The sequence below is a fragment of the Podarcis muralis genome, chromosome 8 (genome assembly GCF_964188315.1).
Source record: "Podarcis muralis chromosome 8, rPodMur119.hap1.1, whole genome shotgun sequence".
NCBI lineage: Eukaryota > Metazoa > Chordata > Lepidosauria > Squamata > Lacertidae > Podarcis > Podarcis muralis.
The window spans coordinates 74,429,453-74,454,229 of NC_135662.1; the positions used below are offsets into that span (position 1 = coordinate 74,429,453).

At 44.5% G+C, this 24,777-nt stretch overlaps 1 protein-coding gene across 3 annotated transcripts in view; it reads left to right on the forward strand.

Moving 5' to 3' along the window:
• The window catches only part of CDH18 (cadherin 18), a 293,809-nt gene that overhangs the window by 137,072 nt on the left and 131,960 nt on the right, over positions 1-24,777 (forward strand). For all 3 annotated transcript variants that reach the window (XM_077933349.1, XM_077933351.1, XM_077933350.1), the window contains one exon: positions 22,952-23,246. In XM_077933349.1, coding sequence (XP_077789475.1) covers positions 22,952-23,246 — 295 coding nt within the window. The remainder of the gene's footprint in view (positions 1-22,951; positions 23,247-24,777) is intronic.

Genomic DNA, 24,777 nt, shown 5'->3' on the forward strand with positions numbered 1-24,777 from the left:
TTGATCAAGAGAGAGTATATATGCAAAGACCTGAATAATCATCTCTGAATAAGTTTTAACTCCCTCAGCAGGTGTGCATTAAATCAGCACCCATAAACGCACATTTCCAATAATGTGTCTCAAGATATGGATACATTTTTCCAAGTCATTGCATATTAAATGGCAATGATACAGTAACTATTAATATAGTTAATATACTTTTCTCTAACACTTATTCATGACGATAATTGTATATTTGTTCTAAGTATGCATTTCCGTTCTCCTGAGATATTTCTCTGCATTATTCTTTCCAGCTAATTTTAAACTCACTACCAACACTACTTCCTTAGACTTAACAGCAACCAGCATATGGCAGACGACACCTTTGGGAATTTTCTTCTCTGCTTGATAATCTTCTCAAATGTTGTTAAATCCTTGTTTATCTTTCCCCCTTTTAGATGTTTGTTGATGAAACTCCTGTGTTGCAAATATTAGCACCACTGAGACTTTTCTGCATCCATTCTTATCCTTAATTCTTCTAATGTGAGGAATCCATCTTTCTTCAAAGTTACTATTATCGTAACCTTAGAATGTGTTAATGCCTTTTAAAATATATTTCCCAGGCTCGTAAAGTTGATAGATTTCACTGAATGCTGAATGTTACTCTGTTTTCTTATAATGGCCTTAGGCAAATACTCCAGAGGGATTATTTTAATGTTTGCATCAAACTCCGGATTGGAGTTTCAGCATAACCATGGCTGATAGCTGACAATCACATTATTTAAATACCAGAAGTATCAGGAGCAAAGTATGTTTCTTGGTAGCTATATTCAGGACCTCTGAAACTGGTTTTCATCTAATTCTCAAAGAAAAAAACCTGAACAGAGTTCCTGTACCACATCATAGCTATCTTTTGGTAGTGGCGACGGTGGGCCCTTATATTCACAATTGTACCTTTATCTCCAGAAGCAACTTCACACTGGTCATATCAGATATATGAGTGGGACGCGGGTGGCACTGTGGTATAAACCACTGAGCCTCTTGGGCTAAGGTTACCAGATTTTTTCAATGAATCCAGGGACACTTTTCAACTTCAATGGATTTTGTTTGGGGACAGATGTGTAAATCCGGGGACTGATCTCGGGAAACGGGGAAGTCTGGTAACCTTATCTTGGGCTTGCTGATCAGAAGGTCGGTGCTTCGAGTCCCCACAACTGGGTGAGCTCCCGTTGCTCTGTCCCAGCTCCTGCCAACCTAGCAGTTCAAAGGAAACCAGTTCAAGTAGATAAATTGGTACCGCTGCACCTGGAAGGTAACAGTGTTTCCATGCGCTCTGGTTTCAGTCACAGTGTTCCGTTGCGCCAGAAGCGGTTTAGTCATGCTGGCCACATGGCCTGGAAATTTGTCTGTGGACGAACGCCGGCTCTCTTGGCCTGAAAGTGAGATGAGTGCTGCAACCCCATAGTCACCTTTGACTGTACTTAACCATCCAGGGGTCCTTTACCTTATGAATCTGAAAATACCCAGCCAGGTAGAAGCATCAGCAGGCAGACGGCAATGGTGAGCCTTAGGCTGTGCAGCCCACAACAGCTGCCTTGGCTTCCTGGCCCAGGGCAGTTCTCCATTCCCCCAGGAGCCTTCCGCTGTGGGGCTTTGGCAACCTGCGAAGTCGCTTGGCCAATTAGTCAAGGCAGGAACTGTGAATGAGGCGCTTCAGTGACGGAAGGCTCTGCTTCATTTAATTTTAGAGGGCACTTTTGCCCCTCCAGATTTCTAGCTAGGTAAATATTTTGAGTCAGGATCAAATGTTGGATCATCCGAATTCATCAAGGATAGACCTGTTGATGGCTGTTTCTGTGACAGCTAATCGTGGCGAAACCTTCAAGCTCAGATTCTGCATTCCTCTGATTACTGAATGCTGGGAACAAGCCGATGACGGCTGCCTGCTTATGAGCTTCCCAGGGACCTTTCCTGGAGACAGAATGACGGGCTAGACAAATCTTTGATCTAATTCAGCAAGGCAATTCGTATGTTCGTACGTTGTCAATTTAATAGATATAATTATGTAAATATTCATGTTTAATATTCATTCCCCCCCTATTTGCTTACATTTGCGTTTGCCTGATACCCTGTGATTATATTCCTGTCAATGACATATGGCCTGATGTTTTTCCTCGCTCAGCAAACTGAGTTGTTCAGGGAGAGAGAAGATCGCTCAAATGTGTGTTTTCTCATGGGCCATTTTATTCCAGGTTTTTGAATGTACTTGATTCTTTCTCCTCTGGCAAAGTTTTTGTGGGCTTGAAGACATTTCAGATACCTTGCCTGTTGCTCTGTTTGACTGAGAGCACACCATTCTTTTCTCAGCTACACTGGGTGCCATTGACATCCAGTTTCCAGGCCCGGTTAAATCAGGAGTGTTGGACTTCAACCCCCTCTAGACCCAGGTGGCACGGTCAGTGATCATGGATGATAGGAGGTGTAGGTCAACATCAGTGGCGTAGCGTGGGTTGTCAGCACCCGGGGCAAGGCAAGTAATTTGCGCCCCCTAACCCGTGGATTTGCGCCCCCTAACCTGTGGATTTGCCCTAACCCCAGATGTTGCGCCCGGTGCGGCCGGCCCCCCCTGCACCCCCCACGCTACGCCACTGCTCAACATAATCTGGAAGGTCATAGCTTCTTCATTTCTGCCTATGTATCTGTGGCTCTTTTTGTGGAATCAGTCTTAACTTCTGTACAATTACTGGTGTGTGCAATGGAGGGAGTTTAAATTCTTCCTAATCTAAGTGTGATCTCAGGTGAGGAGGTGATAATTCTGACATCCCCCTCCTCTTCATTTAGATGTATTCAGATACCTCATTTTCTGAAAAAAGAAATTTTCAGAATCTCCTCCTGCAGAGGAGATTCAATCTATCTGTGGCTTATTTTGCATGTGTGAGCAGGATTTGGAGCAACCTTGGGAAATGCCCCCATTCACCAAGCAGTGGAAATTCCAGGGGTGTATATCTGGGGTAGTTTCATTGTAACTCTCTGGAGGCTTAATGGCGTTTTTTGTGATACATGGTTTACACATGCACACAGAGAGATGAACACATGTCTAAATACAGCTTAATTCCAACAGAAGTCCCAAAGCTCATGTGATGGGCTGAAATTTGCTTCACCTTACATTCTTTTCTTTTCTTTTAAATTATTTTTATTCAATTTCCAATACAAAATTTAAACATACATTTTCAATATTGTCACAGATACATAATTTTGACTTCCTTCAGCTCATCTGCGAATCTTCCGTTTTCTAATCTTCTACCCACAATTCTAAATTTAACATTGCCTTTTGTTTTAAATAAACCTATTCCCTTGTTCCCTTTTTTACAGTGTTTCTAATATTATTTCTTCACAAAGCTTCCTGTAAACCCACAAATGCTTCACCTCACATTCTTATAAGTCAGTGGTGTCCAAACTTTTTTCAAAGAGGGCCAGATTTGATGAAGTGAAGGGCCGTGAGGGCCGACCAAAGGGCCGAAGTAAAGTTGTTGACTTTTTTTTAGGATTGAAGTTGTTGGCCTTTTTTTAGGATTAAAAACCGACCACCGTGGGCCGGATTGGACACTTTACTGCCATTCTTTTGCTCCTTTTCACACATATATGATATCACCTCCAGCCTGGAATGCCAAGGAGAACTGCATATCCCTCTTTTGTCATACAGGTCCTCCATCTTCCAGAAGTGTCTCCAGCTATTTAGTTTCTATGACAACACAGTGCCCTTAGCTTATATAACAAAAGATTTGTCAAACAGTCCTGGCTGGAGATATTTACAAAGGGCTCGTCCATACTTCTCCTGTATTGAGGAAGCACAGGTCCTGAACTGTGTTTTCTAGGAATGAGCCCAAGCAGTTTTCCCCCTTGCCCTACTCGTTTCCTGGGGGAAACCTGCTCTTTAGCTTTAAATCAGGGCAAACATGAATCTGAAGAAAACCCCATTGACATTTGCTCCGGTTGAGCATTAAAGTTTGGCTTTCCCCAGGGGAAAGCAGCAGGGAGTGCTAATTAGGATGAACCCTAATTTGAACATCTTAACAACCCTCCTGTTCTTCAAAGGCAAGTTTCATAACACTTTAAGCACAAGCAGTAGCATGGGGGGGGGCACAGGGTTGCCCGGGACACACAATGGTTAGGGGTGCAAAATTTCAACACCTGGTGCTGCCTCAATACAGCTGTGCACTTCCATCGCTGGGCTCCATTGAAAGCTGCTTCTCCATTCAAACCAGGAAGTGACCTCTCCAGCTAACAGAATGACTCTTATTTTCTTATCTCTGCAGCTGCAATCTCCTTAGTGATGCAGATGTCCTTAGGCAATTGAATGTGCAGGCCTACTCCATCTGTTTTCCTGCCACCCAGCTCCTCACGCTAGGCCACTGGGCATAGGCAGTGGTAGCTTCCTCGCCATCTGCATGTTTCAGTGGGTAGACAAGTGATCAGTGACCCTAAGAAAGAGGAACATATGCCTCATATGCTTCCTCTCCTCTCCTACAGTGCAGTAGCTGTTGAGGAGAATAAGCTACTGGCTGTTGAGAACTGAAATGTGTGATTACTGGAGAAGGGTGAACTTTGTAGGGAAGCCCAATCCTTACTACAGTGAGAGAGGGCAGGTGACGGTGGAAGTGGCAGGTGCAGTGGTGAGTTCTGCAAAAAGATGTAGAACCCTGCTGCTGTGCCCCTGTCTGTGAGATATTAATTCTAGAGCTTTCTGGAGTACAGCACCACAGCTTTGAAGCTGCCTCATACATGTTCTACCTCTGCCAGATATCTTCAAAGCCCAGATGCTGGAAGGAAGTGGTTTTCACTGGTGAAGCAATGGGGTGGGGGTGCAACTAATCTTTCCCTCAGCTATTGCCTCATTCCCCAACTGCTCACCCCATTGCTTTGGTCATAGATTTCCATCAGCACAAACATGGGCCTGAAATCTGAACTGGTGGGAAAACAGCTGGGAGAGGAACAAAGACAGGGAGCAGTGGCAAGTGGGGGCAGGGGAGTGTCTCCACCCCCATCGTTCAGCCCGGACACTTAGGTCCATCTCCGAGGGCCTTCTGACAGTTCCCTCACTGCAAGAAGTGAGGTTACAGCGTACCAGGTAGAGGGCCTTCTTGGTGGTGGCGCCCGCCCTGTGGAACGCCCTCCCACCAGATGTCAAGGAAATAAACAACTATCTGACTTTTAGAAGACAGTGAAGTTTTTAATATTTGATGTTTTATTGTGTTTTTAATATTCTGTTGGGAGCCTCTCAGAGTGGCTGGGGAAACCTATATTATCATTATTATTATTTTTTATTTTTAAGCACCTGCTTGGCCCCTGTTCTTTTCTCACTGGAAATTGTGTCATTCCACACAATGGAGGCAAAAATATGTAGTCTCACCAAGCCATTTTTCTGTGAAGTTGTTCTGTGAAGTTGGTTTAAAAAAAGTTAGTTTGGGTTGGTGTTTTGGGGATATTTTAACTATGTAATGGATTTGAATTGTATATTGTTGTAAAATAGCAGCCTCATTTAGAGATGGCAAGGAAGACCCATCCTATACTTTGTCCCACGTCGAGTTTCAGAGTACATGTGAGTGTTCCACAGGAATGCTTGTATTTACTGGCTCTGCGAACTGAGTGAATTTTGTTATCAACAACATTAAATGACCCTGTACGCTAGTAGGTATGCCAAAACTGCAAATCCTATCACCTGAAAGGTGGGGAAGCATGACTTTCACTATTACTACAGTCATTATGAAGTGCAACAAGAAATCATGACAAATATTCTTAAGATAGATTGCTTTGGGGGGATTTAGTTTAGTTTGGCATACACACATCTTAAATGGTGCTTGTAATCGTTATGGTTATTTTAAAACATTCCTTGACACTGTTTCAAGTGCTTTTTTTTTACTTTATATTATTATTATATTCCAAAGAAGTCTCTATATTGTACTTGTTCAGTCAGCAGTCCAGCTGCATTAATAATAGTAATTTTCATTCCTCTGTGTACTCAGTTCTTTTCTCTGTGCCATTGTGTGAATCCGCATGTTGTTGAGCATTGCAAAATCCCTATATTAAGCTGGCTTTCTTCACTTTGGGTCCAACGGAGACCCAAATAATCTTAACCATGGGATTTTGCTGGCTGCATTGCTGTTTTGCCATTGGAGAATTTCTCTGAGCTTCCTCTTGCTGCAGTATTATCCAATGGTATTAGTGCTGCTTTATGCATAGGGAGAGGATAAGTAGAACAAGTCACTGACTCTCCATATTTGCCTGTGGAAGCAAAAGCAAAAACAAAAGGAAACAGCTGGTTTATCAGTGTGTCTAAAGTGGCTCAAATCAAGAACATCTGCATGAGCAGCCTGTGGTAATACTGGGTTGCTGACCCATTTATTTTCCCCACAAACGTATGCTCTTTTGCTCTGCAACTGATATCAGAGCTCTCACTGCCTGTTAAATGGAAAGAATTCAGCCCTCAGAGCTGCCAGTTGCTAGCACACTGCATTTTTAGGCATTTTGCTGATCGTACTTTTTTTCTTTCTCAGTGGATGCTCGCTTGTCCCAGCTCAGTGGTTTTCAGACTACGTTCATCCAAATTCCAGGGTTGTTCAGAAATGGTGGACTGGCTTCCCTGAAAGTCAGCTTTGTGTCTAGCGCTCCTAACATTGCCCTACATCAGGCTTCCTCAACCTCGGCCCTCCAGATGTTTTTGGCCTACAACTCCCATGATCCCTAGCTAGCAGGACCAGTGGTCAGGGATGCTGGGAATTGTACTCTCGAAACATCTGGAGGGCCGAGGTTGAGGAAGCCTGCCATACATTATAGCAGGGTGCTGGGTGCATACTAGGACAGGTTCAAGAATATTGTAGGGCTCCAAAGATAGGATGGGATAGAGAATGCACCACACAACCCTCTTCAATTCACATGGGTTCGAAAGCAGAAGCAAAAAAGTTCCTCAGAAGTTGAGTCCAGAAATGATTCCAAGGATGCAGATTGTAATGAGTATGGGGTTGCTCGTGCGTAAGCTGCCGCCTCTCCAGGCCAAATTGCCTTGTTAAACCTTTCTGTCTGGACAGCCCTTCTCTTCGTGGCTGCCTCAGTCGCTAGCAGAATCCGTCAGTGGGCGTTTCTTAAACCTTTTCCAACATAAAAGTTGTTTGACGCCCAGTCTCCTCCTACTCTCCCTGCGCAGAAGTCTTCTGCGCAGGGAGGGCGTGGGTAGCGGAGGACCTGTGCTCTCCCCGCTGGTGTCCAGTGAAGAGTCCTGGAGCCCTCTCGCCGATTCCCCCATCTGCCCCCCTTTATCCCTGGTGTTGCGCTGATTTGCTTCCCCCTCTGCTGGGCTGCCTCTCTCCCTGCTGGGCCCTTCTCCAGCATCATTTGAGAGCCTTCCCTCCGCCTCTAGCTCCGATGTCAGTTCCTTGACACAGATGCAAGTCACTGTTCTAGTCCAAACAGTTTTCTTTTCTTTGTCTTACTGACATTAGAGTTGCCACCAACATTTTATCCAAAACACCTGAAGCCAAAACCTCAAGTGCAAGTGAGTTGTTGTTAAAATTGGTATACCGCCTTTTATCTGAAGATCACATGGCAGTTCACAACATAAATATATGAAAAAGCCAGGGCATGCTATTAGCAGAGTGTACTGCACACACAGAATAGGCGTGAGGCTTGTGAAGTCATACTATAACTACAGATTTATTATCATAAATCAAGACAAAGAAACATGTTGTCTCTCTCATGTCGTCTCAGAGAGAACAGGGAAGAGCAAAAGCTGTGCTGGAATGTAAACAGACATGTGACACACAACAATTCCACATCTCTGTTTCTTAAGGTGGAACGGAATTCTCAACATATCTCCCACTAAGAAGAAGCAGCAAACAAGGCTTGCCACTGCCAGTCAGAATATGCAATATTCCATTAGATGCACAAAGATTTTGACATGGTTTAAGGCAGCTTCCTGTGTTCCAGTACTTCAGGATATTGAAAGGAGTCAAAAATTAAAACAATAGGCACTAAGACAGCAATAAAATAGCAACTGGCAATCCGGAATCCACAGCAAAAGATCTCCTGAAAAACAAACAAGCTCTTGGATCTCCATTTGAAAGAAAGGAGGGACAAACAACCCTCATCTTCATCTGGGAGCTTATTAACAAGAGAACTAACTGCTGAAAGCAAATATGCAGATCAGGGCCAAGTACACAGATAATTCTGGGAGAGAAAGGGATCTCGTTTTGTTTTTTGTCTTTTTAAATAACCTTTTTATTCAAAATTGAAACAAAACATATTATCCAGAAACATATCATCCTTATTTCCCCCCCCCCATTTTTCCTCCCTCCCCCTCCCTCCCCCCACAGAACCCACCCTCCACCCCCTGACTTCCCTCAGTTCCAGTCTTTGATTTCTCTAAAAATGCTGTTTTCTGCATGTTAAACAGTTGTATAGATCTTCAAGCTATTTAGCTGATTATTATCAATAAAAGGTTTGTGAATGTTTATTCAAAAACCAGCCAAGGAGTCCAGTTCGCTTTGTTGCATCTTCAGATACTTTGTAAAGGGTTCCCATTCATCTTTAAAGTCACAGTTATCCTTGTCCCGTAGCTTGTATGTCAGTTTTGCCAGTTCTGCATAGTCCATCAATTTTTCTTGCCATGATTCTTTAGTTGGGGTTTCTTCAGTCTTCCATCCTTGTGCTATTAAAACTCTTGCGGCCGTTGTCACATACATGAAGATGTTTTTCAGCTTTTTTGGCAGATCTTTCCCTACAATCCCTAATAAAAATGCTTCAGGTTTTTAAACAAATGTTAAATGGAACATTTTCTTCAATTCATTGTATATCATTTCCCAATTTTTTTAAAATTACCTTACAATTCCACCACATATGATAAAATGTCCCCTCCTTTTCCTTACATTTCCAACATATATTTGAGCTAGTTTTGTACATTTCCCCTAACTGCACTGGTGTTGTGTACCATCTGTGGGATCTCATTTTGTTTGACATGTTTTAACACATGGCTGCTTTTGCTCTTTGTGCTCAGAAGGTTGTCCACAGTTTGAATTAAAGGTAACCAACATTGTTGATCACTTAATATCAAACTCCATGCTCTTAGATGTTATTTTGAAACCTCTTACTTATGCGTCAGCATGTCCTAGCTATTACTCAGGCTCCTCCAAAGTACCAGGAATGGATGGACTTTAAATGAGTAAATCTTGAGACAGAAACTGGCGCTTGCCTGCTATTGTGTTAGACACCAAAGCAAATACTATCTCTGCTCTGTCTTCCTAGACAGTTTCTATCAAATCATTTGCTGTGCACTCAAAAATCTCATTCGCCAGATGGGTCAATTGCAATTTTGTTTTTGTTTGCCAGCTGAACTGAGGAAATAGTTTCTTCTCAATTTATAGTCCCTGTTATAGATAAAAGAAAGTTATTGCCTATGAGACTGTCCATATCTGCATCATATATATCATTAAAATATGCTATGGAATTTGGAAGCCATAGTTGGGTCAGGTTCCTCGTCTTTAAAGGGGAAGAAAATCTGGAGAACCTGTTCCAGCCATTTTTAATGCCCCTTTTTTCTATAGAAAAAAGCAAACACTTCTGAGGTGCAGGGGGAGTGGCTTCAAGTGCTGGTGTTTGGGATTAGTTATAAATGTATGTTTATAGGGGTCAAGATATCATTCAGTTGCTCCCCAACTCTGCACTGCCAAACTGCCAACCTATGAGGGTAAGTGTCACCTATGCAGTTATGGAGAAAGGCTGCCATTGCTGGAATTTCTTCCAATTAAGCAATATGGAGGAGATAGCACTAGATTGGTCCATAGAATGTCTTAAAGGAACATTGGGAAATAAAATACCATTTCTCACTTATGAGTCAGTCAATGAAATCATTGACCATTGCTGAGGGGCGTGGGCGCCAGCCAGGTGAGGTGAAGGCAGGGGGCTAATGCCCCCTGCTAGGGGCGGGGCTCGGGCTTCCGCCCACAACCACTCCCCTCTCTTGCAGGGAGGAGAGTCTTTGCTTTAAACCAGTGAAGGCAGTAAAGGTCCTGTGTGAGTGCCTGGAGGCAGTTGGAGGATGGATGGTGGCTAATGTAGTGAGGTTGAATCCTGACAAGTCAGAAGTACTGTTTGGGGGGACGGGGGCGGGCTAGTGTAGAGGACTCCCTGGTCCTGATTGGGGTAACTGTGCCCCTGAAGGACCAGGTGCGCAGCCTAGGAGTCATTTTGGACTCACAGCTGTCCATGGAGGCACAGGTCAATTCTGTATCCAGGGCAACTGTCTACCAGCTCCATCTGGTATGCAGGCTGAGACCCTACCTGCCTGCAGACTGTCTTGCCAGAGTGGTGCATGCTCTAGTTATCTCCCGCTTGGACTACTGCAATGCACTCTACATGGGGCTACCTTTGAAGGTGACCCAGAAACTACAACTAATCCAGAATGCGGCAGCTAGACTGGTGACTGGGAGTGGCCACCAAGATCACATAACACCGGTCTTGAAAGACCTACATTGGCTCCCAGTACGTTTCTGAGCACAATTCAAAGTGTTGGTGTTGACCTTTAAAGCCCTAAACGGCCTCGGCCCAGTATACCTGAAGGAGCGTCTCCACCCCCATCATTCTGCCCGGATGCTGAGGTCCAGCGCTGAGGGCCTTCTGGCAGTTTCCTCGCTGCGAGAAGCCAAGTTACAGAGAACCAGGCAGAGGGCCTTCTCGGTAGTGGCACCCGCCCTGTGGAACGCCCTCCCATCAGATGTCAAAGAGATAAACAACTACCTGACATTCAGAAGACATCTTAAGGCAGCCCTGTTCGGGGAAGTTTTTAATGTGTGACATCTTAGTGTATTTTTGGTCTTTGTGGAAGCCGCCCAGAGTGGCTGGGGAAATCCAACCAGATGGGCAGGGTACAAATAAATTATTATAATTATTATTATTATTATTATTATTATTATTATTATTATGCTGTTGTGAGGGAGGCTGTTGTGAGGGAGGCCCATCCCTTGAACATGGTCCCAGATCAGAGAGCAGTGATGGAAAGCCTCTGAACCATGGGTCAAATTCAGCCCGGCGGGGGTTATAATTTGGTCCCAATAGCATTTTCCCCAAGCCATGCCTACCTGCCCTATACCTGATGTTGCATATATGACACCAGGTTTGAGGCAGGTAAAAATGTGGCTTCTGGTCGAAAGAGTGGTTTGCAGGTGTCACCTGTCAGCTATGGTTGGGTAGGTATCACCTGCCAGCATCTGCCAACACCAAAGCCTTGCCCACATGATTTGAATTCAAACCACCTACAGAAAGGAAACAGGATTGTAGATGCTACCATTCAACTGTCCAGCAGACACTACAAACCTTTGAGCCCTTCCTTCCCCAATTTGGTTTTATGCTGTGCAGGCAAAGGAATTTGCTGCAGCTGATGTCATGGTGACACTTATCATAATGGCCCATGGGGGCTGGAGGAGATCAGGAGCTGGCCCACCTGCTGGATCCATTTCCCCACTCCTGTCAAAGTATAGTAAACTATTGTATTATGTTTAATATTCAAGCTCAGTGTGCTAACACCCAGTCTCCCAACCACCTGAACATTAGCCACCTGGTCATTCATTCATGCTCATGCTACTTGCATTTTTATTAGCAGGACCCCATGAATAATTTTGCCATGTGGCTTTATTACCGGAATCCTAAGACATTCCATTCTCATCCTAAGTTTCATTTAAAAAAATGGGGAAATCAGGTGTTTGAATTACACTGATTGTCAAAAGCAGGGAAACCTAGTTTAAAGGAGGGAAAGCTCTTTCACACATTAAGGGAGCAATCCTATAACAAGATCCACCAGCATTAGAGGGTTAGGCTTCAACAGATCTTTGGCTCAGCCACAAGGTTCCTCGACTCAGCCAGAAATACACCAGCCAGTTTGCCCCCCTCATCCTGGCTCAGCCAGGACCCAGCCAACTGGGACAAGGCTAGTTGGGTTCTAAACTGGTATAAGCCCCGAGAAATGGGTGTGGTATGGTGGGGCCCTGAGGCTGGTTCCTAACCCTGTTCGACTCAGTCACATGACCTATCAAGCTGGCAGAAGTTAAACTAGCAGGAAAGGTGGTGTAATTCAGTTTTAGAGGCCAGAAGTATTCCCACTGCTGAACCAAGTTTGGCTCTGGTGTAACTTAGCATCACTTTAACTTTCATTGGCTTGTTTTAAGACAGATTCTATCTTGTGTATGGGATTGTTCCCTAGGTGCAGGTAAAGGGGGGGATCAAGACAAAGATAAATGGACCAGGAGTGAGGAGTCCCCCCCCTCCTGTGCATAACTGGGAGTCCATGACTTTGCCCAACTTGCAAAGGAGAGAGAAACCAGAGTTTCTAAGGCAGCAGTGCAGTTCCAGATCTGCATGTACAAGGACCACCATTTGCAAGTCACTGAAGAAGAGAACTGAACCAAAACCTGAGGGGTTTTATCTAGGTTTCTTAGCACTACCAAGCTGGATTTCCATTGTGTATATTGTGTATTATTTATCTTGCTTAGTAGTGTGCCTCTCATGGCTTTCTGCTGCTGTTTCAGTGCATTAGCATTTTTATAAAATTACATGCTATGTCTACTGTACATAAATAGTTCACATAACTGGCTTGATTACATTCATGTGGCGAGTAGCGAAATGGGAGCATATCCTTGCAATTTCAAGCATTAGTCTATATTGCCTCCTTTTCCTTTATACCGGTGTTTCTAGGATGTTGACGCAGGCACTTGCCAGGAGTCATGTTACATAGGCAAGGATTGAAGCTGGCCTGAATGTGCCTGTCTGAATCCTCATTCTCTAAAGCTAATCCTGTCTTTTGTGGAGCATAAGCCCACATTAAGGGCTGCCATATGGCAGGAGATCAAAGACCTGCAGTAACCTTGGGATTTCTGCTCCTTGGGTGAGCTGGGCTTGAGGAGTTGTGCGTGTTTTGAGATAGACCCCTGAATAACCTTCCTGCAAGATGATTAATACAGTGGCAGAACCAGGTGACTTGAGGAATGCTATGATTTTGCCTTGAACAGAATGATTCTATGCCCCCTGTTCTTTTTTTCCTTTTCCCTGCTTTAAAAGGAGGTGAAAGGATGATCAGAATCCAAAGTAGTGGAACAAGAGAAGAAAGGAAAATTAAGGACATTGAAACTCTGCCGATCAGTAAATAGAATAGGTAATCAGGCCCAAGCAGCTTGTGACTTGCTGTGGTCTAGTTGGCCTACCTAGCTCTAAAAAGGTAAAGGATCCCTGACAGTTAAGTCCAGTCGTGAACGGCCCTGGGGTTGCGGCGCTCATCTCGCTTTACTGGCCAAGGGAGCTGGCGTTTGTCCGCAGACAGCTTCCAGGTCATGTGGACAGCATGACTAAGCCACTTCTGGTGAAACCAGAACAGCACACGGAAATACCGTTTACCTTCCTGCCGGAGCGGTACCTATTTATCTACTTGCACTTTGACATGCTTTAGAACTGCTAGGTTGGCAGGAGCTAGGACCAAGCAACGAGAGCTCACCCCACCGCGGGTTTCCGAACTGCTGACCTTCCGATCGGCAAGCCCTAGGCTCGGTGGTTTAGACCACAGCGCCACCTCTACCATCTAACTATTTATCTATTGCAGCCTATGGCTTCTTACACTCACTGCAGACTCTCCAAGTGTCCCTGTTTTCCTGGGACAGTCCCAGATTTACAGAAACTGCCCCAGTTTCTGATTTGATCCCAGAATCTCTTGCTTTTCCTTAGGACATTCCTATTTTCATTACAGAAATGTTGGAGGGTATGGAGTTATGTAACCCCACCAAGCCAAGGAGATAAGTAACCATGCAACCTTTAGAAGACATCTGAAGGCAGCCCCATATAAGGAAGTTTTAAAATGTTTGATGTTTTATTATGATTTTATATCTGTTGGAAGCCACCCAGAGTGACTGGGGCAACCCAGTCAGAAGGGTGTGGTAAAAATAATAGAGTTGTTGTTGTTGTTGTTGTTGTTGTTGTGGAATAGGACATCCCTGTTTTCACTGGATAAATCTTGGAGGGTATGTCACTAGGGGAGGGGGAGCAAAGCCAGAGCATTCTGCTCATTTATGGAAAGCCATTAATCATGGCTTGTGGTTTGAGGACCCGATCCCCGCGAAGTGGAATGAATACACAAGGACACGTGATATAAGGTTAATGGGCAAGAAAAGGCCACAACTTTATTGATTACAGCAAGTGAAAAGGTATTGGCTTAGGCATTGGATTACGTCAGCTGACTCCACCCCCTCAGAGAGGGGTGAGTCTAAAACAAGGGGGGTTATTCACCAGCAGGTGGAGCCTGTTGATGCTAATCCAACTATAAGCTCTGCCCTGATGTCACCGAGGGTCGTGCCATGGCCTCCCGCCAAGCAGGCATCGGACAGAATACAGACCGCCGGATTCCTTTAACGGAATACCCCAAAATTGAAGGCATAGGCGATGGCCACACCTAGCCCTTCGACACACCACAACACATTATTCCATTGCCTAACCTTCCCACCAATACTACGAGAGTTGTGACAATTGCTACAAGGTAGGCAAAAAACCAAAAGCCTAATGCCAAATGGAAAAATTCCTACCAGCCCCCCTGGACAACCAGGGCGACCAACCTAAGGTCCATAGCAAGGCCAAAGAAATCTAAGACCCTGAGCTCAAGGGAGTGGAGGGTGGGTGACTTGCGACGGGACGACGAGGAGTGAGGCCGAGGAGGGGCTGGCGCCGCAGCATTTAGGCTGCTGTACATGCCCCCTCAAAGGCACCTGGTTGGGTGCCTGCCGATGGGCGTGGGCGCCAGCCAGGTGAGTGGGAGGCAGGGGGCTAACGCCCCCTGCTGGAGGCGGAACTCAGCTCCCGCCCACAACCACTCCCCTCTCTTCCAGGAGGAGAGTCTTTACTGTGACATGCATACCAGCCCAGCCCAGGAAATACTGAACTAAAATGACTTTGCATAACACAGTTTCATATGATCCTTCCTCCAACCCCCAGGTTATGGTCCCAGGTAGATAATCGGAACAGGAGGTTTATAGAGCTGCAGGGAGGCTGTTTTTAGTTTGGTTATTCACATGTTGTGCAGATCTGCTTATGGACCCTCTTGTATGATTGCTAGGCTGCATTTTGCTTGCAGACCAGAGTTAAATTAGCTCGCCATTTCCCTTCTCTCCCAAGGCCATACAGTAATTGCCTGAGAGTTTCTCCCCCTTTCTATCCTGTTTATTTTATATATTGGTTCTCGTTCATTTCCCAAGCCATTTCCAGGTCAGCTTTCCTGCTCTTAGCATTATGTGCTAGCTCCTTTCCACAGGGACATCGGCACGCGCATTAGTCACAATGCAGTCTATGGGATTTAATTGCCTCAGATGCAACTTAGTCTTGCAAAACTAATCTGGCTTTAGCCAGATTAACCTGTTTACATTAATATCTAAAGCCCTGCGGAATTGAATGGCGGCATTACTACTTGCACTTTAGCCGTGTCTCTTTGTTCCGGCTGGATTCTGAGGAAATTAGAAATTAGCTTCAGGACGTAATGACAGAAGCACGGCAACTGGGGGTGGTGCGAAATGTTTTCTTTCTTATTGTGGCTATTAATTCATATATTCCAGCAGAGCGAGTGCTCTCATCTTTAATGTGCGAATTTAGGGATGGAAATAAAGCTCATCATCTAGAAATTCAAATGCTTGGCTTTTAAATGTTGTAGCCAAGTGCATAGTAATCAGGTTATCTGTTAATACCTGAGGACAGCTTTCCCTGCGAGTTGTTTCAGACTACAACTCTGAACACCCCTGACTGGCTGGGGCTGATGGGAACTATAGTCCAAAACACCTGGAAAGCACCAGGTTAGGGGAGGCAGCTTTAGGGAGCTGGTAACTCTATGGTCTCTCCAAATTCAGAGGCAATGTCCTGTGCTAGTCCAGCTCCACATTCTTCCTACCCTTGAGGGGCTCCCTACCATTTCGATGGGTGCATTGGAGTTCTCTTCTCTGGGTGGCCTCCCTGCTGACAGATGTCACCAGATGAAAACAAGACTGGGCAAAGGAACAGATCCAAATCCATCATGGTGGATTGGGGGTTTGGATTGCTCTGCCTAGTAGCCTCTGGCCCTCTCCGAATTTTGAGTGCATTTGTCACAGGGATTTCAAACTTGATTAGCCCATGATTAAAAACCCAACAATTTCCCCACCATCCTGAAAACATCTCTGTGCTTTGCACCTCTATGCATCACTCCCTCCTGGCTTAGGTTCCTGCTTTATTTTGGAGATATTCCTCATAAGGAGTTTGTGCTGGATGCAAACAAACAATAGCTTCAGCTATAAAAGCCTCACTATGTTTCATTATATTAAGAGCCATTGCATTTCATGAATTCCCCCAGCAATGGAGAGGGGAATAGACGGAGGCAACTAATTGGACCCAAGGAAGAAGAAGAAAAAACCCAGGAACATTCTGCAAAATACAAAGAGCACTTGGCTTTGCTTCTCCTGTCCAGGTTAGTCATGCGCTAAAGAAAAGGGGCAGTTAAAGACTGAAGAGCCATCATAAATCATTCTGAAGTCAAACTGTTATTAGATATGTCAAAAACTGAAGCTCTCTGAGTTGATAAAAGGGGACACCTCAGATTTTGTTTTCTTCGAAGCTATTATTTTCCAGTTTCTTGCTATTTTAGACCAGGTAAATTTCCAGACAAATAAGGACAAAGGCAGACTATTGGTGTATATGTCCCAAAAGCATGTGTGTTCTAGAAAAGCATTTGTGTAATTTAATTGGTGACTAACTAAAATATTCTGTTTCATTCATATACACTACAGTGCTGAGAATGTTTATTCAGAAGTAAGTCCCACTGAGTTCAGTAGGGCCTCCTCCCAAGTAATTGTGCATAGGGTTGCAGCCTTTATTTAATGCTTGGATTCTGATTCAGGCCATTTAATGAAAAATGATTTATAGTAACCAGAATCATGCTCTGGATGTGCCCTGGGGGGTGGGCCTGCCTCCTAGAATTCTGGTGTGTGTGTGTGTGTTTTAACAGGCAACAGCCCACTCCATCTCCAATGTCATAGCATAAGTTGCTTCTAAAATCTCTTCAGTTTCGGACATGACTGGTGAGGACCACATAACTTACAAAAAGATATTCTTGATAAATTGTGTAAACCAGTACCCCCTCCTGGACAGAAATGATTACATAAAACTTTAAGCACTAGCAAAAATAATTGGTGCTGCGTACAAATGAGACCCATTTTATGGGTCATAACCTCCATTATTAACTTTTTTTAGGAAGAAAAGAAAATGCAGTATGGATGTTGATGTATATACAATTACTTTTAAGGATGTGACTATTATTTATTTCGGCAGTATTGGCTCATGTGATTAGCATCATGTGAGGGGAAGACGAATGAGGCTGTGGCTGACAGTCACACCATTGTATTATTGCTGCCCCCATTCCTTGTGTATTGAAAAATAACAAAGGGAGCCCGCTGTATACACTTAGGCTCCCCATGCAACTTGGAACTTGGACCGTGCTGGGGTCCAAATGACTTGAGTATTCTACAGACAAACAGCAGGCTCTTGACTTCTCCCTCCCATGCCAATCTGTGGATAATAGCAAAGTGGAGGCCACTGAGTGTGGCTCTGCATTCTCCCTGATGCAATTGTTAGAAAAATGATGGATAATCAAGGGGGTAGTGTGTCAATCAGTGGGCCACTACTAGTGAAGAGTGGGCCATGACCATAGATGTTGGTGGAGCATATTCCAGTGTAACTCTAGAAATAGTGTAAAAGAAAAGATAAAGGACCCCTGGATGGTTAAGTCCAGTCAAAGGTGACTATGGGGTTGCGGCACTCATATCACTTTCAGGCTGAGGGAGCCAGCGTTTGTCCACAGACAGCTTTCCGGGTCATGTGGCCAGCATGACTAAACTGCTTCTAGCACAACGGAACACCGTGACGGAAACCAGAGCGCATGGAAACACTGTTTACCTTCCCGCCACAGCAGTACCTATTTATCTACTTGCACTGGTGTGCTTTCGAAGTGCTAGGTTGGCAGGAGCTGGGACAGAGCAATGGGAACTCACCCCGTCGTGGGGATTCGAACCACCGACCATCTGATTGGCAAGTCACGGAGGCTTAGTGGTTTAGAGCACAGCGCCACCTGCGTCCCTAGAAGTGGTGTGTCATATATTGAAGTCTGTATGGGCCTTCTCAGACCATATCCATAACACATCTGCTTGCTTGGGTAGCTTTGCTCTTAAACATCTCACAGCCCATTGTTTACCTGTCAAATGCTAGTGATGATGGTGGTGGTGGTCTGTTTGAAAACTTGCATCACCAGCACATGCACACTGAATCCTCAACCACATGGCATGCTGCCATGGGAGTGGAGTAGCCCAGAAACCAGCTCTGCTGTCACTGCCAGCCTCAGTTGGGTGGAGGACTACCATCCTAGCGTGAGTAGAGCACTGCTCCACAGCTGAAGTGGCAGCAGTCACAACTGTGGAGGCAGGGCTGAAAGGCAGTGAGGCTATAATTGAAACCATGGCTTCCATAATGTGAGGGGTGAGAATAAGCAAAGGAGGAGAAGGTGGTGGGTGCTATCTGGAGTGAACAGAGAGTCCTGACAGAGGGAACATCACACCAAATGACTTCCACAATAGGAAACTCAGAGGGACCTGGAGTCCATAAGTGGGGTGAAATGAAAGCTCCTGGATCAAACCTGCAACCTGGATGTGCACCATGCTCTAACCCAGGCTTCCTCAAACTTGGCCCTCCAGATGTTTTTGGCCTACAACTCCCATGATCCCTAGCTAGCAGGACCAGTGGTCAGGGATGATGGGAATTGTAGTCTCAAAACATCTGGAAGGGGCGAGTTTGAGGAAGCCTGCTCTAACCGAATGAGCTAACTGGTGCTTCTTGGGAACACAGAAAGAACAAAGGATTTATCAGAGAGAAATGGAGGAGAGGGGAAAGTGGCTGGAGGGATGAATGGTCCAGAGAAAAATAAGAGAAGCAAAATGATTCTTCCAAGGGTAGAATCATAGAATCATAGAATCATAGAGTTGGAATAGACCACAAGGGCCATCGAGTCCAACCCCCTGCCAAGCAGGAAACACCATCAGAGCACTCCTGACATATGGTTGTCAAGCCTCTGCTTAAAGACCTCCAAAGAAGGAGACTCCACCACACTCCTTGGCAGCAAATTCCACTGTTGAACAGCTCTTACTGTCAGGAAGTTCTTCCTAATGTTTCGGTGGAATCTTCTTGTAGTTTGGATCCATTGCTCCGTGTCCGCTTCTCTGGAGCAGCAGAAAACAACCTTTTCCCCTCCTCTATATGACATCCTTTTATATATTTGAACATGGCTATCATATCACCACTTAACCTCCTTTTCTCCAGGCTAAACATGCCCAGCTCCCTTAGCCGTTCCTCATAAGACATCGTTTCCAGGCCTTTGACCATTTTGGGTAGTCTTCTTCCTACTTACCTGACGTGGGACTGGCGAGTGATAGTGGTGAGCATAGCATAAAGGGATGGTCGGATAGCTAACCAAAGAACAGCTTGGCCGCTGGCTCCCCTAAATTCAATATTATTATTATTATTATTATTATTATTATTATTATTATTATTATTATTATTATTTGTACCCCGCCCATCTGGCTGGGTTTCCCCAGCCACTCTGGGCGGCTTCCATAGAAACCAAAAAACACTAAAATATCATACATTAAAAACTTCCCTGAACAGGGCTGCCTTAAGATGTCTTCTGAATGTCAGGTAGTCGTTTATCGTTTTGACATATGATGGGAGCCCTCTGCCTGGTTCCCTGTAGCTTTGCTTCTCGCAATGAGGGAACCGCCAGAAGGCCCTCGGCGCTGGACCTCAGCGTCCGGGCAGAACGATGGGGGTGGAGACGCTCCTTCAGGTATACTGGGCCGAGGCCGTTTAGGGCTTTAAAGGTCAACACCAGCACTTTGAATTGTGCTCGGAAACGTACTGGGAGCCAATGTAGGTCTTTCAAGACCGGTGTTATGTGGTCTCGGTGGCCGCCCCCAGTCACCAGTCTAGCTGCCGCATTCTGGATTAGCTGTAGTTTCCGAGTCACCTTCAAAGGTAGCCCCACGTAGAGCGCATTGCAGTAGTCCAAGCGGGAGATAACTAGAGCATGCACCACTCTGGCGAGACAGTCCGCGGGCAGGTAGGGTCTCAGCCTGCGTACCAGGTGGAGTTGGTAGACAGCTGCCCTGGATACAGAATTGACCTGCGCCTCCATGGACAGCTGTGAGTCCAAAATGACTCCCAAGCCCAAGACTCCACCACTTAGGAAACTGAGTGAACCTCTGCCTGTTCTAGGATCATCTGATGCATTTGCCTGGTAGCCTGAAAGCCCTTGGTGGTTCTGGGGATGGCAAAGTGGTTATAAATCAGAACCCTATTCTGTAACTTGGGTTGGATGGGTAAAGAGACAGTGAAGCAACAGAGTCATGCTCGTGAGTACCCTTAAAGCAAAAAAAATAAAATAAAAAAAGGTCAGAAACTGCTTTGATGTGTCCCCTCACCAGAACCCTTTCAAAGTATACCAGAAAATGGGTTGACTGGCTGTCCATTGTTCTTTTGTGAGGGCAAAGCTGTTGGAATGAATTCATTGAGGTCAAAAAGAGAGAGAAAGCTTTCAAACCACCCTTCCTTTTTGCTTCAGAACATTAGCAGCAGGCTCGTGGGAGCACCACTGGGTCCCACCGAAAATAGCAGAAAGGGTGAAAAATGTGAAAACTTGATAATAGCAACACCTTTGTTGACATTATCTTTCTTCTATTTTACCGCCATTGAAAGATAAAATGCTAACCCTTGGATGCAGAGAAGCACTTGAGATGATCATTTTGTTATATATATAAAAAAGTCATACAGAATCTCTTACTGCTTCAGAGTTTGGCTACTGTCCTCAGAAAATCAAGAACAAAAATCGGTATATTTTACTGAAGAAAGGTTTATCAGGAGAAAGGAACAGAGGTAGCTCAGACACATTTTTCAGCGGCTGTTTTACAACTGGAGTGTAAAAAGTACATTCAAAGACAAAAAAGTTCTCAATCTACAAACCCAAGGCCTGGGGTTTGCTCTTTCTCTCTCCTCCTCTCCCCTATGTAGGTTTTCCATTAGCAGCTACCCGGGCAATTTTAGCATATTTGGGCATTTGCAGCCATGGAATGTAGCAAAGATTTTATTGCTCTGACAGATTTCACACCTTAGGCTTTGAGCTAAATCATCACACAAAATTGACACCATTCACCTTTCTCCGGAATGGCAGAGATCCCTTTAGCCCCCGCAGAGAACTGAGGACTTAATATGGCCAACATTTTGTTCTTATCTGGGAAAACTCTTGGCAGGAAAATGGCACAAAATGGACGTTAAGCAGACTATCAGGATTTATCTTAAATGTACTAAAGTCTTTCTTTTGCCTACTTCTTCTTGTGCCTTTTTAGCCTATCCCCACGTGTCAGAAAGTGTCTAATATCACATATGAATGAGGTCCACATGTTGAAAGGGCCAACCAGGGTGCACCACTGACCCCTCCCCACATAATTTTGTGCAGCTGGAAAAGACTATGCACATGGAAAATGAGGGGCATAGCATTTAAAATCCAGAAGATAGAAGTAATGTCAACGTGTGGGATCTCCTATTACATGGACAGAATTTTTGTAAGGACAACAACAACAACAAAGCTTCATAATCTATATCGGTGTTTCCTAAACTTGGGTCTCCAGCTGTTTTTGAACTACAACTCCCATCATCCCTAGAGCAGGACCAGTGGTCAGGAATGGTGGGAATTGTTATTCAACAACAGCTGGAGACCAAAGTTTGGGAAACATTGGTCTAGAATAAATCCATGGGTCATTTTAGCACTCAGGATCATCGAAAGAGTTGACTTTAAACAGAGACATCTGCTTCTGACAATTTCTCATTAGTATTACAGTGGTACCTCGGGTTACATACGCTTCAGGTTACACACTCTGTTAACCCAGAAATAGTGCTTCAGGTTAAGAACTTTGCTTCAGGAAAGGAACAGAAATCTTGCTCCTGATGGCGCGGTGGCAACAGGAGGCCCCATTAGCTAAAGTGGTGCTTCAGGTTAAGAACAGTTTCAGGTTAAGAACAGACCTCCGGAACGAATTAAGTACGTAACCAGAGGTACCACTGTACTGAACTATATCACTGTTAGTGACCAACAAGTGGGACCCACAATGGAAGGTTTTGGTGTGGCATTCTGCTCTTCAAGATATTATCCTGCCAACTGTGTCATTTTCCAGGATCTTCCACTTCAACCCCCTGTTTCTGTGATCTTATATTGCCAAGCATCTCCTTTTCTATACAACTCCATGTCTGAACATTGTATCCTTAGAGAGGTGTGGAGACACATGTACGTGCTGTTCTCTGGCCCTTCCCAGTTTGTATCTCAGCTGAGCTGAGCTCAAAGCCACCGTGCTTATCCATCACTCATACAGTTTCAGTACAATATGCAGTGTCCGTTGGTAGGGAAGGGACTTGTAAGCTCACGCAAATAATGCTCATCTGTGCTTGGAGTCATTGGGATAATTCCCTATTTCTAAAGAGCTCATCTCTTTCATACATCTCTTGAAAGATGTACTGTATGTTTGAAAGATGTATGTATGTCTATACAGGCTATGTGATCTAGCTACTTTGCTTACCTCCTTTTTTTAGCCTAACCTAAGGACAAAACTTAGCCCTGCCAGGGAACTTGCCTTTGTTGTGTTTCTGATGGTCTGACAAATTAATGGGGGTTGCTTTCAGTTCAGGAGGCCCATCCTCGGAAAAATTGGACAGTTCCTACCCTTGAGCAGTGCTGATGACACAATTGCTTCCCCTCACCGACCAAACAAACCTGTACAATAATGTAGTATTATATTACATGTATTGCATATTTTCCTTTCCTTTTTTTCATTTTCTTTTTCAGCTGCATTCCAATTCTGACAAAGGTGATGGATCAGTCAAATACATCCTTACAGGTGAAGGGGCTGGGACTATCTTTATTATTGACGACACGACGGGAGACATCCATTCAACCAAAAGCCTAGACCGAGAAAAGAAGACCCACTATGTGCTGCATGCGCAAGCCATCGACAGACGGACAAACAAGCCACTTGAACCTGAATCGGAGTTTATCATTAAAGTACAAGACATCAATGACAATGCACCAAAATTTACAGATGGACCTTACATCGTTACCGTTCCAGAGATGTCTGATATGGGTAAGGAGAATAAATGGGGATTTGTGTTACTGTGCACTTGAATCTGTGGGCTTTCTCCTGTCATTTAGCAGGTGGTTTTGCTTGCTTTTTTTGAGATATCTAGAGCAATGTGCTTGCAATGGTGTGCATTAGTTCCTTTGCGCTGTTTGTGACATCAGGGTCATTTGGAAGGCACTACATATTACCCATCATCTTCTTAGAAGCTTGTTGGCTCCTTTAGGATTGCCTTATATTCCTTTACTAAAACAACAACAACAAACCTATGTTTACGTGGAACATACTCAATAAACACACAAGACGTAACCGGCTGTACTTTTGAATAAATAAGGTACGCTATTCATTGCATCAATTTGTAGATTTCAACAGAAGTCTCATAAAGTTCAACAAAAAAAGCAGAAGACCCAGTGGACCAGTTCATTCTCTAGTCAGTTCATGCATAAGGTCCATACATGTATAAGTATCTATTCCACCTGTCTGTTCAAAGAGTCCAATAATCCACATGAAGAGTTGTTACAGTTCCACAGAATCCTTTCACAGAGTCTCAGGCAAGGATTTCCAGAATATTAGCCTTGTTTCGCCATCCTAGGCTTCATCAGTAGAATAGGCTCTAGGTAATGCACATACCAGATGTAATATTACAGGATAGTGGATCTTATAACATAGTAGTGGTTGCAGTAAGCAGCGACTGTTACAAAGCAGGATTATATCCTGTAATATTGCATATGGTATGTGCAGTTGTTTATGGTTTTTTACATTAATTTTGCTGTAAAAATGTGTGAGATTATGATATTGTATTTATTTGCATTATACATGTACAATGGTGCCCCGCAAGACGAATGCCTCACAAGACGGAAAACCCGCTAGACGAAAGGGTTTTCCGTTTTTGAGTTGCTTCGCAAGATGATTTTCCCTATGGGCTTGCTTCGCAAGTCTTGCTAGTCTTGCGATTTTTTCCCCCGCTCCTCCCCCCCTTTTTCTAAGCCGCTAAGCCACTAATAGCCTTTTAGCAGCTAAGCCGCTAAGCCTTTAATAGCCACTAAGCCGCTAAACCGCTAATAGCGCTAATCCGCTAAGCCGCTAATAGGGTTGCTTCGCAAGACGAAAAAACCGCTAGACGAAGAGAATCGCGGAACGGATTCTTTTCGTCTTGCGAGGCACCACTGTATGGACCTTATGCATGAACTGACTAGAGAATGAACTGACCCACTGGGTCTTCTGCTTTTTTCATTGAACTTTATGAGACTTCAGTTGAAATCTACAAATTGATGCAATGAATAGAATACAAATTGATGCAATGAATAGAATACCTTATTTATTGAAAAGTACAGCCGGTTACGTTTTGTGTGTTTATTGATTATATTCCTTTAGTGGCAAGGATCCCATGTTTTGTTGCAACTACAGAGCAGGCAGAACATGAGAAGCTGTTGTCACCACTGCATCTCCATGCTGATGTGGAGGGAAATATCATGCTCTCTCCTTCTCCCCTCTGCTTAATGCCCCTTGATTCCTGGCATCTCTACTTCAAAGGGCT